The sequence below is a fragment of the Ictidomys tridecemlineatus genome, chromosome 10, assembly GCF_052094955.1.
Source record: "Ictidomys tridecemlineatus isolate mIctTri1 chromosome 10, mIctTri1.hap1, whole genome shotgun sequence".
Lineage (NCBI taxonomy): Eukaryota > Metazoa > Chordata > Mammalia > Rodentia > Sciuridae > Ictidomys > Ictidomys tridecemlineatus.
In genome coordinates this window covers 104,266,728-104,284,882 of record NC_135486.1, presented here as the reverse complement: position 1 = coordinate 104,284,882, position 18,155 = coordinate 104,266,728, and the positions used below count along the sequence as shown (strand labels likewise).

The 18,155-nt window shown below is 53.2% G+C and overlaps 2 protein-coding genes across 8 annotated transcripts in view; one reads left to right on the top strand and one right to left on the bottom strand.

Moving 5' to 3' along the window:
- The window catches only part of Chlsn (cholesin), a 118,102-nt gene that overhangs the window by 46,630 nt on the left and 53,317 nt on the right, over positions 1 to 18,155 (top strand). The window lies entirely within an intron of this gene.
- Positions 3,002 to 13,607, bottom strand: LOC120887583 (uncharacterized). Its single transcript, XM_040278298.2, has 2 exons — positions 13,195 to 13,607; positions 3,002 to 5,098 (listed from the first exon to the last, which is right to left on the bottom strand). The coding sequence occupies exon 2, from the start codon at positions 5,076 to 5,078 to the stop codon at positions 4,107 to 4,109; it is 972 nt and encodes a 323-aa protein (XP_040134232.1). The 5' UTR covers positions 5,079 to 5,098; positions 13,195 to 13,607; the 3' UTR covers positions 3,002 to 4,106.

Below are 18,155 nucleotides of genomic sequence, written 5' to 3'. Positions count from 1 at the left end.
TTTACCAGTCAAGGGTTTACATAGGCTATGATTTAGTGAGTGGCAGACAGGATGTAGGCTCTCCTAGTTCAGTTTTCGGCACCCTGTGCCATTTACTCCCTATCAGGAAATTCAGACTGCCCACGACATCCTGCCTCATCCTCATCCCAGGAAGACGGTGTTGGCAAGAGGCATCGTAAACCCTTAAATTACCCTCCTTTCTTCAGAATCACCCAGGTCAATGTCCTGTGGCATGGTCTGTTGAATCTAGAAACTGAGACAGGCTCGGGGGTGTGCCTTCCCCTAGACAGTCTTGGTGCCCTGGTCCTGGCCCAGTTTGGTGTATGTGGCTGTGAGATCCTGGATGCACGCTGTGGCACAGACACTGTTTTTACCATAAGGCTGTTTCCTAGAGAAAGTCAAGAGTGGCAGTCTATCTTTCAGCCTTTCCCAGCTTGAGACAGGATTTACAGTGCTCAGAGTTGTCATGGCTCAAGCCCTGCACACGCCATCTGCCCTCAGCCCTGGAGTAGGGGCCAGTCCAGACGGCGACACAGTGCTGGCGTTCTGGACAGCTGTGCTCCTCTGCATGGCTACTGGGAGTGTTCTGGGCATTTCCTCTAATTCTTTGAGAGTTATGGCAACCAGGACTGCATGTAGAAGACATGCACTTCTGTCACAGAAGTGCAGACAGATGACGTCCCCTGTGTCCTACTGCGAGAGTGCTGTCAACCTGCAGGGAGCATGCTTATGGGGCAGATTCTAGAAAGAGTGGGTGGTGAGCTGGGTACTTATTCCACCTCCACCTCCTGCAACCACTCAGCTGTGTTTTTCAGAGAGCCCCGAGAAGCCCAGGTGCCACAGCAGCTTCTCCCCAAACCCATGATTTTCTACTATGCAATCAAGATTTCATGCGTCTTGCTTTGGATGAGAGTGTACCTTCACTGCTAGAATCACACTCTGAGATGCTTTCTTGATTTTCTGTTGGCTCTAGGTCTTTGTCTTGGCCTTGGATATGGAAAGCTCTTTGTTCTCAGAATATGTCCAGACAGTTATGGGATGAGGGGCAAGTGGCCCAGTGCTGTGGCAGAAGGCCAGAGTCCCAGCAGACCAACCTGTCTCTCTAGGGCCTACCTAGGTCCTTGGGTCCTGTGGTTCCCTGTGGATAGGCCCTTGGTGTGGTCCAGGGTCCCTTGCTGCTTCTACCCTTGGGCCCCCTGCCCCTCCATCAAAGCAGAACCTCTTTAAATGTTTCAAAGTTTGGCCCCCTTATAAGGGGTTTCTTTTTCTTTTTCTTTCTTTTTTTTGTTTTTAAAGAGTAGGATTCTACTGTTTGAGAACCACCAATGCACATTTTTGCAGTTGGGTTTCTAAAATCACTCCCTTGGCTGAAATGCTTAGGAAGTTGGTGTTGCTGGGAGTTCGGGGCTTGTCCTGTGTCTCTCCTGCCTTATTCCTGGGATCAGCTATTTCTCCAGGACACTTGAGCACATGGGAGCTTTTAATTATCTCAACTGGTTCTAAACCAACAAGCCGTTGCCATCTATTCTTGCAGGACATTTATTTGTAAATTACCTTAAGAGTTTCTACTCTGATCACGAGTAAGGTGAAGGAACCTGACATGAGCCACTGTCAACTGGGTAAATTATAGAAGCAGCCTTTTTCAGACATGGGACAGCAGGCAGTGCAGCTTAGACCCCGGCCAGGCCAGGCTCCATGCTTATCCAGCTTCCTATCTGAGGCAGCCTGTGGTCAGGGGCACAGGTTGAGGATCCAAGCAGAGCAGGATGAACTGGCTAAGTTGAGGGGACAGAGACTAAGTTTCTGGAGGCTGATGGAGCAGGAATTGCAGGATACAGTACTGGAAGAGGAGGGTGTCTCATGGAGAGAAGGTCCCCCAAATCTGAATGCAGTCTGCTGGAATCTATGGCTGAGTCGTGTGTACATAGAGTAGATGCTGAAGGCCAGTCTAACAGCTGAAGCTGCAACAAGCCAGAGAACTCCAGAGCTTCCAGAGGGATGATTGATATTCTCATTTTCTCTAGCCAGAGTACAGGGCCATTTATGTGCTAGTCCATTTTCCATTACTATAATGAAACACCTGAGGTTGAGTACTTTATGAAGAAAAGAGATTAATTTAGCTCAGTTTTGGAGGCTGAAATTCCAAAGTCAGACCCCACCATTGACTAAGCCTCTGGTGATTCCCCTCAACCAGTCACATCACAATGGATGGCATCATGGTGGGAGTGTGTGCAAGGGAGGGGAGATCACATGGCAAGTCAGGAAGCCAGAGAGACCAGTAAGGGGCTGAGATAACTTTCCAACCCTCAAAGGTCCCACCCCCCAGTATCCTACACTGAGGACCGAGTCTCCAACACATGCACCCTCAGGGACACACTTAAACATAGCAGTAGAGACCCAAAGAGGGCACACCTTAGCTTTCAGGCTAAATTTGCACTGAAGACTCCCGTGGTCCTGGTTGACAAAACTAGGAAATAACTCTCAAAAGAATCGTGATCATCTGCCAGTAATAAACTGCGTACCAAAATAAACTTCAGCACTATTTAGAGAAAGACAAGATTCAAACATTCAACAAGGAGAACTCAGTGTCCAGCGTCAAATAAACAAAGAGCCAGGCATGGTGGCACATGCCTATAATCCCAGTAACTTGGGAGGCTGAGGCAGGTGGATCACAAGTTGGAGGCCAGCCTCACCAACTTGGTAAGACCCTGTCTCAAACTAAAAAATGAGGATGTGGTTCAGTGGTAGAGTGCTCCTGGGTTCCATCCCCAGTACTGCGGGGAGGGAGGGAGTGGACTATGGGAAGAGTACATTGAGCTCTGGTCCTTTCTCCTTGCCTCTTCGTCCCAGGTGGGAAAGAATGCTCTTCCCTCCTGCTTCCAGTTTTGCTTGTAACCCCCGTGAACAGGCTGCAAGCTGACCTCACTCTGGTACCCAGGCCACATTAAGGGTATCAGGAGTATAAACAAGGGAACAAAGGAGGAGAAATAGAAGGCAAGACTTAAGCACTGAGAAATTTTAATATTGTGTCCCAGAAGCTACTCAGCTGCATAAGATACAAATCCTTTTTCTTCTAAAGAAATCATGCAGATATGTAAACACTGAGAAAAAACCCCACAGACCCGCTTTTGTTCTTTGGTTCACAGACTAACATTAAATTATTCATTAAAATCAAAGGTATAGATTTCATAAAACCAGAGAGAATTCCAGCAAGAATGAAGGATGTCAACCTGAAGTAAGACAAACATCTCTGCCTTGTGTTTCTGTATTTTGTGGGTTACCAGTCCCTGTGCAGATAGCAGGTGGAACCCCTGGGACTCTCCCCTGGCCTACCAGACCCGCTGGACCTAGGCAGCCCTTAGGTTCCAAGGAGCAGGACAGCTCAACATCATGATGTAAAGCAGTTGTCCTGGTGTTTCAGCTTGAGGGGATACTCCCAGAGCTTCCGCGGTGATGGCAGTTTTAAAACTAACCTTTTTTGTTCTTGGCAAGATTTCTGTTGCTCAGACTTCCTGGCAGTGTTGAAAGCTGACCACAGCAATGATTCGGACCAGATCATAATATGACTGTAAAGTTATTTGAAAAATACTTTTATTTTTAAGATTCCCATTTTGTCTTTTGGTTGGGGTAGAGAAAGATGCCAACCAGCTGGGGTTGTGGCTCAGTGGTAGGTGCTCGCCTAGCATGCATGAGGCACTGGGTTCCATCCTCAGCACCACATAAAAAAATAAAAATAAAGATTAAAAAAAAAAAAGATGCCAACCAGTAGACAAACATTGCTTAGTCCCCATCACAGAGCACTTCAGCCAGATGGAGATGCGTCTGTGGCCAGTCTCCACGCTCACGTCACTGTGTCCTCGATGTGCAGGGTCCCTTGAGTTGTGATTGTTGGCGTGGGTCAAGAAACCATGGTGCCTCTGCATAGATGGAGTTGAATGCCAGAGTGCTCATTTTTAGTAAGCACTCTCGCAACACTTGTGTCATCCCCACTGGCTCTTCCCAGGAGGGCCTATTTCAGCAAACGGGTATTTTAAACACCAAGAAGGCTCTGCTGCTTTCCCTGTGGCTCATGCCAGAAGGCAGGATCAGGCAGCCCCTGTCCTGTTCTAGGAGACGCTGTTGTTGGTGCCTCCTCTTCTGCACCTCTGTGTGAGGTGCCCTAGGGCGTCCAGCAGCATGAGCTTGCAGGGCTTGTGGAAGACCAGGGTAAACAGGGAGTTCACACAGCTCTCCCCAGACAGGACCAGTTCTGCCAGGTTCATGAGCAGCTCATCCCGCGGGGAGCCTATGTCCCTCTGCATCTTCCGCCTGGCCCGTTGGAGGAGCACTGTGCTGGAGAAGAGTCGGCAGGCAAACATGTTCAGAGTGATGGCCAGTACCACCCAGCGTGCAGAGGCGGTGTCCCTCCGGGTGAGAGCTGTCCGCCAGGCTGGTTTAGCAGAGAGCAGGAGGAGGAGAACCAGCTTGAGAACGAGGGCAAGCCCAAAGCCCAGGCTGAACTTAACAATTTCATACTCAGGCCAGGCCGTCAGGGGGTCCGCCTGGCACAGGGTGGTTTGGTGCAGCTCTCTGGATGTACCCAGCAGGGATACCACAACCAGAGAGCTGCAGACAGCGCAGCCCCAAATGGCAGCCAGGCCTGCCAGAGGCCTCCAGGTGCCCTGGGCCCCTGTGAGCAGGTAGCTCGAGGAACCCGGCAATAGAAACAGGACAAGCATGGCCACCTGCAGGTACTGGGCATTGAAATAGCACATATTGGAGAAGAAGGAGAGGACCCCACAGTGCAGGTTGGTTGTGAGTATGTAGTCAGGCCTGCTGGCAGCATTGAGTGACAGCAGTGTCACCAGGATACTTGTGACCGTGAGGCCTGAGAGCAGCATATCCAGGGCCACCAGCTTGCCATGGTTTCGAATGAAAGTGATCAGGTTGAAGAGCCCCGTCACCAAGCTCAGAGGTACAAGCAGAGCAACATACACATGCATGCACCTGGAGATGACACTTTGTGCAGCAATGACATCTTCCACTGCTGGGGACACATGGCTTGGGTACCGAATCCAGGACATATTGTGGGAGTCCATTTGGGGGGCAGCTGTTGGACCTGTAATAGAAGCACATGCCGGACAGTCATGGGGCTGGCCTGAGAGGGGTGAGCACTTCTGAGGGGATGGCGTTCCCAGAGAGCGCCTGCCTCCAGCCTGCCAGGGAGGCCAGCTTGCTCACAAGGAAGGAGTTTGGGGTAAGTGGGTGCAGGCTTGGGGGCTCTAGCAAGCGTCCTTCATGGAGCCCACAGAGCCAGGGCCAGTGCTGTGGTGCGAAGGTAGGGAGCGAAGACCCCGCCCCTATCTTTCTGAGCACCCCTTCTGCCACCCTCTCCCCTGCCCAGAGAACCTCATCACTTGTAGGCTAAAAGGCTTCTTTGAGTGTGATCGCCTTCTCCTGGGATGAGTGACTCAGCACGTGCCCCTGTGAGCCGACTCTTGGCAGCAGTGGCTGTCTCCCCAGAGGGGTGCTCAGTCAGTGGCTTCTGGGGAGTAGAGTTTGAAGAGTGCCAATTTTGAGTGGCCCAGTGCTCCTGCTTATTTTGGTCCTGGCTCCGCATGTCCAGGGAACAGCCCAGAATGTGCTTTGCTCAGAGGCAGGACAGGCCTTGACACTTAAGAGTCTGGCTTTGGGCCCCTGAGAAATTCTGAGAAATCCAGAGAAATCCTAGCCAATTCCTACCACCATTAGGGGCCTCTTACCACTCAACACAGACACCAGGGACTCAAGGGGTGGCATGTTTTGGATGCTGTCTACCTGGGGATTGCCAGCCTCTGCCCTTTCACCCGGAGTGGCTTTATTACAGCAAGCTATAAATTCCTGGGTTTCCGGCTTTAAATAACCTCTATGAGCCCATCTTTAGTGACTGAGATTATTTGGTTTCCACACATATGTCCCCTCTCTCCTTTTAAATTTTAACTAAATAGCAGATGAGGCTGGGAGATAGCATTGCTGTTCACTGACAGGAAATTGAGAACAATAAAATTGGAAGCATAATGGGCCAGTGTGACCCAGCCAGGTTTGTTTTCTCTGAGGACGGTTGGCTTGTCTGGGTGGATTCGACCACACTTAAGCGGGTGCGTTCCTGTGTGTCCAAGCATGTCTTGCCGTGGGCCCCGGGCTAGCAGGTGCCCACATTGCAGCACAGATCACAGACACGGCTCACGGGTTGAGTGGATGTGAACGGCCTCTTTCCCCCACTATGGCCAACTAGCAGAAGAGTTTGCTGTGTGCATGGAGGTGTTCACCGCACAAGTCAGAGGATCTTTGCATACATAGATCTGTCACTGGCTTCCCACTACTGTCACTGATACCCTTCTGTACACATACACTTGTCTGTCTCATGGGTCTGGCAGCTGTATAATGTCCAGTCGATTGGACAGGAGCCTTCAGGATCTTTGAACCAAACTCGGACAGAACTCGGTGTTGCCCTCTCTGGGAAAGTATGAGGTCCACAGTGTGCTGTGTCCTGAGTTGTAACCAGTCCCCTCTCAACCCGCCATGCACCTGTGTTTCCTGGTCAGTGTCAGGACCGCCCACCCCACTGCCCCTGCTCTGTAGTCCCTCCTCCTGCAGCTCGGCTCTATCCAGGCTGAGTGCCTTCTACCTCCACAGCCTTGTAGAGTTGCCAGTCTAAACATTTGATGGCTCCTCTGGGGTCAGAATTCTAGAACGACTGTTTATCCTGCCAGGGACTCACTGGGCTTCTCATGTTGGTGGCCTAGTGACTTTGTCATGTCTTCAGATATCTCCTCTTCCTTCCTCTCCCCTTTCCTTCTCGACTCGGACCAAATGCGCTGGATTTTGACCAAGGACTTTCCTCAGGCCTGTCTTTCAGGCCATGGTATTTCTCTCTATCTATGGCTAATTGGCTACTAAAACCATCCTCCTAGTTTTAAATTTTAATTTTTGTGTTTCTTATTAGAAGAGGTTCTTTTGTGATTTTTAAAAAATGTGACATTTTTAAAACGGTTCCCATTATATTACCCCTTTCTTATAGGTATTTTCAAACTTATCTTTCAGTTTCTATCTCTGATTATCTCTGAACAGGAGCATTGAGTGTCATACTTGAACACTTATATTTAGAAATAATTTGCAAATCAGAGTGACTTGCTCTGGAGCATATCTGTTTTGGCTTCTGTGAGATGCCTGGGGGCTCCCAAGTGCTGGGGAGCACAGAGGGACTGGCTGGGCCCTGTGTGGCCATCTACTCTGGCTGTGCACAAGAGTCTTTTTTCTTTTTGAACTGACATTCAGTATGTAGCGAAGCCCGTCATCACCAGAACTGGAGCCCAGGGAAAGGCCCCTCGCTCTGTTGATGCGCCTTGCAGGTCTGAGCTTCTGGGCCGGACCTGCCTCTTTCTGCCAGACACTCTCCCACCTCAGCTACCTTGTTCATTTTAGCCACAGGAGTACCCCTGCTCCTCAGCACAGTGTGGGCTTGACTTCGTTGTGCTTTGGTGTTTGGGCACCCTGGTGGCACCTCCATTGGCCAACTTTCATCCCACAGGCCTGCAGGGGCCACGTGAGTCACCCATTCCCTGGGTGTGTGTGTGGCTCTTCAGATGGAAAGCTGGCAGTGGATTGTGATATTTTCCATCTGCCAGTGCTTAAGGACCCAAGTGGTGTGCAAATTAAGACTCACGACCAGACTGGGAGGAAGCTATTTGCAATGATCATCTCAACAGGCGAAATGGCAAGAAGGCTTCCGCACACTGACCGCAGGCCAGGAGACAGATTTGTAGTCCAGACGTCCAACCTCTGCATCTGGTCAGTGCCTTGTGGACAGTGCCATGTGGGCGGTGTTGTGGCCTGTGGATGTCACTGTCACGTGCCATCCTGGTTCATGGCAGTCAGCTCTGCTCTGATTTGTCCAGGCCCCGGTTCCCAGCCTGCTGAACAAGGGAAGGGTAGTGTCTGCACTGGCCCTGCGCCTCCTGGAGGGTGCTCTGGACCCCTAGGAGGGGCCTCAGGCAGCTGAGAGCCACTGCGGCGGTATCTTCCTGCCTTCCCCATGTGGGACCTTGGTGTTCTGGCTTCACTGCAGCATATTGTGGAGGGTCACCTTGATGCATGGGAATCTGTCTTGGCTGTGCAGTGGGCACCAGAGCACCCACTTCCAGGGCTGGGACATAGAAGGAAAGAAAGGCCACTTGAGAGCCCTCCGGGGGTAGTGCCTGATGCTGACAGCTGGGTTTGCCAAGTCCTGCTCCGGTGGTGTTTCCACCAGTGTTGGGTCTTGTGCTTTTGCTTAGAGTTCCTTGAGGACATGGTGGAATTTCTTGTGCACATGCCGTGGAGACCCTGGCGGGCCCACTTCCATCCTCCTTCCCGAGCTCTGTAGCATGGGGTCCTCCCAGTGATAGCTGAAGCTCTGCTGGGTCAAGTCCTGCTGAGGCCTGACTGGTGAGGAGTACCAGGTGCCTTCAACTCTGTCCCCAGTTCTGTGAGCACCACGCCTTCCTCCCTGTATCCTGCCTGGGTGCTTACTCCCTTGGATCCTGGTGGCCCTGGACCATGTACCCCAAGGTGGCAGGGCTGAGCTCCCCCGGGCAGCCTGAGGCACGCCCTGCCAGATATGGTGACTCCCATGTCTGCTCAGTGAGGCCACCTTGCTCTTTGACTTTTCCTTTTTGAGTGAAGACAGTAAAACAGAAACATGGGGGCATTTTTCCTGAAGCATCCACAATTCCATCCTTGCCATACAACCTCCTGGCTTCATTGTGTCCTGGGCTGCTCTTTGGCCTCGGCAGTCTCGCTCCCCTTGCTCCACCCTCACCTTCCCGCCCCCACTAAAAGGGACAAGCAAGATGGAGAGAGCAAGAGATAGTGGGGCTGTGTCTGCACACCCGGCCAGCTCAGGCTCCAGGAGTGCAGGCCCAGCTGCCCCTGCCCTCCCAGCACATGCGAGACGCGCTTCATGACTGCTGTCACTTAGACCTCAGTTTCCACAGAAGGTAGGTGCATCTGGAGTCCCTCCACTTTCCAGACTGACACATGATGGCATCGTGTGGCACCTTCAGGCCCCGCCCTCTCCCTTGTGTGATGCACATGAGGGGCCTCCATGATGTTGGGCGCCAGTGATCACTCCTTTCTGTGGCTGTGCAGCCTCAGTAGAATTAGACTGGGTCACCAGTGGCTGTCATAAGGCTGCGTTAAAAGTGCACAAATAGGTTCTTTTTTTTTTTTTAACCTTTATTTTATTTATTTAATTTTATGTGGTGCTGAGGATCAGACCAGCGCCTCGCACGTGTTAGGTGAGCACTCTACCCCTGAGCCCCAGCCCCACAAATAGGTTCTTAAGAGAGCATGTGCTTGCTTTCTTCTGGGGCCCACCTCAGGTCAGTGTGAGGTTACAGGGTCTTCCGAGGTGGCTGCGCCATCTCCCAAGGTGGCTACACCACCCCACATTCCTGCTGGAATCTATACTTTTAAAAAAGCACAGGTTTTTAATTGAGCCCCCAAAATTCCCTAGAAGGGGGACCTGTACTCCACAGCATCAAGTCTCAGGCCAAGAATCAGGGGCTCTGGAACCCTCCCTCACCCCTACAGAAGGGCTTTGGCATCCCCGGGTCCCTGGGGAGCTACTTGCACTCCCAGGCCTGTCCGTGGGTGTGCCGTGCTCCCAGCAGCGCTTGGCTGCTGTGCTCCTTGCACAGCCGTCAGGGTGTTCCTGGAGGTGAGCATGTACACCCCAGGGTTGGAAAGTAGGAGGTGAGGCCACCCCCATCCCAAGAATGGGCACTAGAGTTTCCTAAAGGGCCCATGCAGGGAAGCAGGGTACTCTTTCCTTCTACACATGTGCTCCTCCAGGGGACATCAGGGTGTCCCTTGCCTGCCTCAGGTACTGTGTTTTCTCGTGCCTCTCCATGGCATCTGTTGTAGGTGCCAGAGTTCACATCTGTTGTGAGTTCTGCCAGTTCCATCTCCACACAGTTTATTGAGTGTTTTCATGCTTCCTAGTTTATATTGTCATTATTAATGGCTAATTGTAATTGTGCTGTGACAATTAATTACTAAGCCTTTCTGCTCTGTGGACATTAAGCTCTCTCTGAACTTTTGCTCTTACTGATCCATTCCAGCCTGTACTTGCTTTTACAAATTGCTGGGAAAGGCTCACAGGTTTTTTTTCTGTGCAAAAACAGGATTAGCTAGTGAGGTCAGTAGTCTCCTGTGTGGTTCGTGGGCCCTGTATACAGGCAGCACACAATGAAATGGCCTTGGCGTTGCCTGGCCGGGGTACAGGGCCATATGAGATCTGTCTCTATGGTCCCATTGGTCTCAGATTTGAATCTTTTGGGAATTGTAGTTTTCTTGTTTTTCCTCCTACCAGCTGAGGATACTGAGGGCCTGTGAAAGTGTGTCTCTGTTATTGGAATGGTGGAGGTGGGTCAGGAGCCAGGTTCCGAGATAGAGCACAGAAAAAGCTTGAACTGCCTTTGCAGAGAGGCCCCTCTTGTGAAACTCTGCCCCTGCGCTCTGCGGACCCCACGAGCCTCCTCCTGCGGCACCTCCTCCCTCCACAGGGCTTGGCTATATTAGCGCCTTCTGGTCCAAACATTCCAGTCTCTGGTCCTCCAGCCTGGAACTGACCCCTGATGACTCACTGTGTCTGTTGCATACATGGTCTGAGGTCCTGCACAACCAGCCTCTGGCTGGCTTTGAATAGAGGTGCAGTCTCAGAGAGGGTCTTGAACTAATATCTGGGGGCCTGTGGGGGGTCAGCTGAAGGCTGCCAGTTCTTAATCCCCAGCCCCCAGGTCTGGACAAGTGGTGAAGGAAACTCGGATGGCTCCCCTCTGTCCTGCCTCCTCCACCCTCATGGTCCTGTGGCTGTGCAGTTCCAGGAATTATTTGAGCCTCTATTTTAGGTATTGGGGAAAATGACCTCATTGAAGGATAGGCATAAAAGGTTTCCATTTTCCTTTTCTTGACTCTTCCAAAGAAAACACATGTGCCTTCTGTGTCTCACACATAGACACATGCACACACACGAAACACACAGCATACACCAACATGCAGACTCCTACACATGGTGCTCACACGCTTCTAGGAGATTTGGAACTGGTCCTGTGTGCCATGGACATCCAGACTGTCAGCAGTGCCCTGGCTGATCTATCCGTCTCCTGGACAGAGGACCTGAGGGTACACAGTGCTCCTGCAGGGTGTGGCCCAGCATTACCATGGACAGACCACATTGTTGGACACCTGAGTCCCCTCCTTCAAGAAATCCTAACACACATCCCTCCTCGGCAGGGGGATGTTCAAGAATGAAGCTACAGGGAGCTCTTTGCTTTATTCAAGTCCTATTTTTCCAAACACCCTTCCTCCACGAGAAACATTCCTATACCCTGACCATCCGGGGTACAGATTAGACAGATGAGCAAGCAGGAAAGGGTGGAGAATTGGGTCTAGAGGCAACACTTGTGCCCCTTTGAAGACCTGTGGGCCCCATCTGTGCCGCATGCTGTTTTGCCGCGACTCCTCCGGGGGCAGGCATGTGAGCTCCCGGGCTCCTGTTTACTCAGACCCTGCAAGCTGGAGCTGATGTCATTTCTGTCATCGTGGATGTGTGTGGCAAGGCCACCAGGAACCCTGAGGTCAGACAGCTTAAGCTGCCCGCTTAGAGTGTTAGAACCTATGCGGGGCTCGGGGTTTGGGTAGGAGTCAGCCTGTGTGGTGGCAGGCTGGAGTGCGGCAGGGCTGTAACTGGTGAAGAAGGAGGGCCACTCTTTTAGCCAGAGAGAAGGTGTTTGGTATTATGGCCTGTCGTTGGCTTCCCGGTGGCCTCTGTGACCCTGGCCCATGTTGGCTTTATGGGATCCTGCCCCGCTGCTGAGCGGAGCACCTTGATCCAGCCCTGAGGACCCGGCTGCCCTGACCCTTTCCTTCTCTTGCTGCACAGCATGGCATCTCAGGTCCTCATGCCTTAACAGGAACTCCAAGGGAAGGCATCCCAGAAGCCTGGCCTGGATTGCAGGGCATGAGGGTGTTCACAAGAGCCTGGGCAGCCCTCCCTTTATGCGAGTTCCTGTGTCCTGAGTGCTTTCACAGGGCCATTTGTGGACCCCTCCCAGCAGCCTGCCCTCTGCTGCTCAGGTCTTCCGCCGCAGATCTGCCGGCTTCCTCTGACCGGCCGTTCACTCAGCAGGCCTCAGTGGAGCCTGCCTGAGCCAGGGATGGGAGCACCTGGAGGCACCTGGCCAGCCAGAGCCTGTAGGTAAGCCCCAGCAGAGGGACCCGGGAGGGGCAGCTGCATGAGTGTGCACTCAGCCCAGCACCCTCCAGCCCAGCACCCTACCCGGAAGTGCCCGAGGCTCTCCTTCCCATCAGCCACCTTTCAAAGAGCAGACGCTGCCGGGGTCCCAGAAAGCCAGCAGTGCCATTGCTTGTTGCCTCAGGGGTGACCAGTGGGTTTGAATGCCACGGCCATGGTCCCAGCCAGTTGACAAGCCCAGGAATGCATTATGAAGTATCACCAGAGCACCCTTGTGGAGCTCTTATGAAGTGAGATGAACCTGCACTGAGCCCTGGGGGCAGGCACGTGTGCAGGAGCCTCACACTGAACCCCTGTCTGGGCACCAAGCCCGCCGCGGGGCTGCGAACCCTGCCTCCTGGCTCCCCCAGGGGTTCCCTCCCAAGCTCTGTCTGCCACCTGCCTCTGGGTGGCTCCTGCCCCCACCGTGCCACAGCCAAAAGAATGCTCCATTTTCAGATTTCATGTGCCACGAAAACTTGATCCAGATGTGCCTCCTGTCAACTTTGAATTTCGTCAGTTCAGCCCCTTCCCAGTGAAAACCCAGCAGTAGTAATTATCTGGCAGCTTCATCAACCCTTTCTGACCCTCCGTGAACCTTTCCCCACCTCCATTTTCAGGAGGCGACTAGAGTCACTCTTGCCTTTTTCTTAATAAAGAAGTGGGCAGCCTGCTCAGTCATTCCTAGTGCCAAAGGCTAGGAAAATGGTCGTGTTCCCTTTTTTTTTTTTAATGGAATCAACCTGTAGCATAAAGACACTTCGGTTTTTAGAAAGAAACTTCCCATCTCTGTGAACTGGCTCCGGCCCCCAGCCAGCCTCGATGACCTTCCGGGTAAGTCAGAGGCGGGGGCCGGTGGACGGCATTGTGCTTCCCAGAGAAATGAACAGAGTGCTCACCTGGTCGAGGCTCCTGGCGCCCCTCGGGGACGTGAACCGAGGATGTGAATCGGAGCTCCTCAGGAGCGAGACTCCCTCTGTCTTGCTTTCCCTTCAGTTGCTCTGTGCTCACTGAGAACAGTCAGGCACAGAAACTCACAGCTTCTTAGGAAAAGAGGAATTGGCTGCGAGTCACCAAAACCACACACACTGTATTTTAAGCAGCGTATGGTTTGGCCGTGTGACCCAGAAAAAATTCAAACCAACCTATGTCAGACGCAGCTCAGTGTGGAGACAGGAGAAGTGACGTTGCACTGTGCTGTTCAGAGTTTCCAGGGCCTTCCTCTAGACACGCTGGCCCCTCAGGGACACTCCCTCCCAAAGAGTAGCAACGTTCATAACTTTAAATAGGAGCTAAAACCCCACCCAGATGGAGAAAGTGCTCAGAGCCAGCAGAGCTTCCTTCGGCCCCACCCAGATCGGGGTCTCCGCCATCTCTACTGACAGCCGGGTGACCTGGGACAGTGGATGCTTCATCCTGGATGCCAGGTGACCCAAGACCTAACTGCAGAGTTGGGGGGCCACTGGCACCCAAAACTTCACTCAGGGGCTGCATGGAAGCGGGCTGTGCCAGGACATGCGCCAGAAAGCACGTCACGGGGTGTTCCCCAGCGCCCTCTCCGCCTGGCCTTGCTGAGGAAGCTGCGGAGCTGGCAGAGAGGAATCCTGGGCAGAGGCCCCACATCTGAAGGGAGAGAGGCCTAATCACACAGAGGTGAAGAGCTTGGGCATGCTTTGGAGAGCCAGCTCCCTCCTCTGGCTTTTCCTCAGGCCGCCCTGTTGGGAATTTAAGGTACACATAGTCTTCCTGTCCTTCCCCCTTGGTGCTCCTGTCCCTCCCCTCTTTTGTTTTTGTATCAGAGATTGAACCTGGGGCACTTAACCGCAGAGCCACATCCTCAGCCCCGCCCCTTTTGTATTTTATTTAGACAGGTCTCACCAAGTTGCTGGGGGCCTCACTAAATTGCTGAGGCTGACTCTGAACTTGTAGCCCTCCTGCTCAGCCTTCCAAGCCAATGGGATTACCGCACCCAGCTCCTACCTCTCTTTGAAGGTTGTTCCATTTTAGGGGACCCTCAGGGACTATTTAGGCTGCACCCAGCTTGTTGGGGGTCACTGGCCACATCCATAGGAAACCTGCAGGATCTGCAAGAGGGCAGTGCTGCCCCAGAGCCCGGAGCTTTCCTGGTGTGCTCACTGTGGCACTGCCCCTCACTTCCCTTAGCCTCCTGAATTTGACAGGAAACCTGTCTGGACCCTTGGTCCAGGCCGATCCGTGGCCAGAGTAGTCCCTGGCTATCAGTCCTGAGGGTGATGAGTACTGGCTGCCCCAGGGACCAAAGGGTCTTTTCCAGGCACGCAGATGTGGTGCTATGGAGCTCTAGTGTTTGGAATGTTGTGAGGAGGACCTCTGCAGTGGTTCTCCTGCTGTCGCTGCAGAGGTTGTCTGCCCTTCAGGGCTGTCACCAGGCCCTCTGGCACCTACTGCCCACCTGCCGTGTGTTAGCCCTGAGGTGAAGGCAGCTTGTCCAATGGGTCACAGTGCATGTCAGCCTCTGGTAGGTACCTGGCCCCAAGCACGGGGTGGGGTGCAGACCCACCAAGAGCCACTGAGCACCCAGTTTTAGCTGAGAGTGACGACTGGTGTTTCGCATGTGACCCTACGTCTGTTTGTGTGGTCACTGCTCTAGCTTTCTTGGTGGCTTTCAATAGTTCCACAAACCCACATTCTACCCCAGCCTGCAGAATGGTCCCTGACTCCCAGCCTGTGTTCCGGCCCCTGAGTAAGTGATCCTTGGGGAATGGGCCTCTGCCCCACCCATCATGAAGGGCTCTCAGGAATGTGAGACTGCTGTGAGGATCCCTAAATGAGGGTGGCTGGGGTCTCTAGAAACAGCAAGTGCTGGGAGTCAGGGGCCAGTCATTCCTCCCGTGGGTCTCCTTACCCTGCTGGTGCCTGGGCTTCCCCACAGTGGGCTGAGCAGGGCATGGAAGTGGGGTGGGGAGCCCTGGGGTCTGGCCTGGTCACCCGCTTGCCAATGCCCTTTGGTAAACCAGCCCCCACACCTTCCTGGCCTTGGTTTCCCCTCTGTAAAGAAGGGAACAAACTCCTGTCCTGAAGCCTGCTTCTTGTCCTCTGGATGTCATACCCTGTCCCTGGCTGAAGGGATGAAATCTATGCTGTCATCCCCTCCAGGAACCCATCCTTTGGCCTGTCATGGGCAGTGCTTGGTGTCACCACTGCCAGGGACCAATGAACAGGCCCGGGCAGGAGCCCTGTGGGGACAGGCCCCGCCCCAGGTAGTGGCCACCCCTGTGGAGGCACGGCCAGCTTTGCCCCAGTGTTTGTTGTCCACAGACTTCTGTGAAGTGTGGGTTTCCCTAGAAAGGACATCCTGTCTCCCAGTTCCAGGAGCTTAGGCCCTGGGGCCTCACCCAGGCCTGGCAGAGCAGATGGGCTTTTCCTCAGGGACATTTGGCCTGTGGGAGGGCTCTGAGCTCCTGGAAGACTGAATACCACTGGCCCAGTGCACTGTCCTCACCTGGCCCATGGTGCGTAATTGGGCTGAATAAACTGGGTGTGGCCTGGCACCTGTGTTCATGCCTGGGGCTGTTAGCAGTGGGGGCGCTGGCTTGAACAGTTGCTCTGACTGGGAGTTAGGAATTCAGGATGACAGGGCCCCTGGACCGTGTGTTTGTGGCCCTTTACTCTTAGGGCCCACCACACAGGAGCCCTCGAAGCTAAGTGCAGGATCAAGGTAAGCAAAGATTGTTCTTTGGGAACACCCTTTGAGGGGGTAAAAAGACACTGCATACAGGAAATAAGCAGAAGGGCAGTAAGTGAGGGTGTGGCTTCCTTCCCTGACACCCCGAGGAGCACCGACCCTATGTCATCTGGGTGGACACTCAGCCGGCAAGGCACACTTCGTCCCCTCTTTTGCTCCTTTCCATGTTTCAGGTACTCTGTAAGAACAGACTGGTTCCTGACCTGTCCCATCTTCACATGCGGTTCCAGGAAGGCCCTCCTCCCACCCAAGGTCTTGCACATGAATGTCCGCAGCAGTACCTTTCCCACAGCCAAACGGAGTGTGCAACCACATGCCCCATCCAGGGAGTGGGTCAACCGTGTAGTCCATCCACACATAAAGGAATGACATTCACAACCCTTGAGCTGTGTGCTCAGCGAGAAGCTAGACACAAAACCAGGTGTTGTATTAGAATTCCACGGAAACCCAGGAGAGGCGCATCATGGGGATAGAAAGCTCGGGAGTGGCTACCATGGGCTGGGGCCAGTTGCATTTTGTATCACTTTGTATAATAACAATAATTGTCTTTTTATTTCTCTTGACTTTTGACATAGGCATCCTTGAATTTTTTAAAAACACAATTTAGTTATTTTTAACAAATTCATAGGATTTGCAGCCATCACCAGAATATAGAAACACCTTTATCACCTTTGAAAAGACCCTTCCTGCCCATTGCTGTCTCTTGTCCCCACCCAGCCTTTGGCCACCTCTGATGTGCTGTCAGAGCCACATGCTAGTCCTGTTCTTGGCCTCCCTTTTGATTTTCTAGTTGATCCAAGGCTCCTCCCAACCATTTTTCACCCCAAAGCTGCTGCGGTGTTGGCCATCTTCCAGCGTTTGCCATGTCCATGTCCTTGACAGAGCCCCCCTCACGGGTCTTCCCAGCTCCACCATGAATCAGGTGCATGCTCTGGTCCTTAGTGGTCAGCTGGGACTCTTGCAATGGGCAGCAGCCCCAGGCTCACCTGCCTCGGGCTGCCCCAGCTGCCATTCTCACTGAACAAATGCAGCTCTGCTGACTGTGCAGCCTGGGTCCCCCTCAGAGCCCTGGACTGGTTGCTCTTGTCCTTGCTCAGCCTTTCTAGATGTCACCCCAACAATCCTCTGAGGATTTCAGCACGACAGGAGGAGGTGAAGTTGTCCAGGGATGCCTTGCTCAGTCCCACAGCCCTTCTGGGCCACCGCCAGGGCTTTTGGCCCTTATTCCAGTCATTGCCATACCCACAGGAAATGCTGGGAGAAAAGAGGAGTGCCCTTTTGCTGGGCACTGAGTCTTAGATCCAGCCCTGACAGCCACCAGGGTGTTTTGCTTTGCAGGTGTGTGGCCATCATCCCTGACATGCTGGTCCTGGGACCCTGGGGTGGGACAGTTCATCCTAGTGGAAGCAAAGCTGCAACCTGCGGCCCCTGTGCCCATGGCCCTGGGGCCAAGCTTGCCACATGGCTTCCTCTGAGGTGGCACCTGTTGAGGCTCAGATGCCCAAGGAATGGATGGGTCCTTGGATAAATATTCTTCTGAGGGGATATCTTGGGGTCCTCCTATCTCCTCTATTGTTTGCTCAAAGTCAGTAGCTACTCCCCCATGTGGTGCTTCAGATTGGCAGCACTGCCAGAGCCACTCGCGTGGCATGCCACCCTGTTTGAAGGGTCTTTATTGCAGATGGGGAAATTGAGGTTTGAAGGCAGGGCAGCCCATCAGAGAAGGCTGAACTAGTCACCTGACGGGCTGGGCCAGCTTCCGGGCAGGAAGGAGGGACTAAGTCCTCATGGGGGCAGGTGACAAGCTTGTTGACATGGAACCTAGAGAAGGGGCTGGGTTCAGGAAAATAGCACAGTGGAAACGCCCTCGACAGGCCACTTTGAAGGGCACTGCTTTCTTCTTTTAATGGAACTGCTGCTTAGGAGAGAACCGCATACCTACAGGGTAGGAATGACCCAGAACAGAGGTGGGCCAGGGACACCCTAAGATGCTCGATGGCAAGGGTGCCAGTGCTACCATGACAGGCTGAGTGTGGCATGCACTGCATCTCTGTGGAATCGGGGCTGGCACATGAGGGGCATGCTCCTAGGGGCATCTGGAAGCTATACGGCTGCCTGTCTCGGGGCAGAAGAGTA

Bases quoted from the DNA above. Each gene is read 5' to 3' on its own strand.
- LOC120887583 (XM_040278298.2), bottom strand. From the start codon at position 5,078: ATGGACTCCCACAATATGTCCTGGATTCGGTACCCAAGCCATGTGTCC.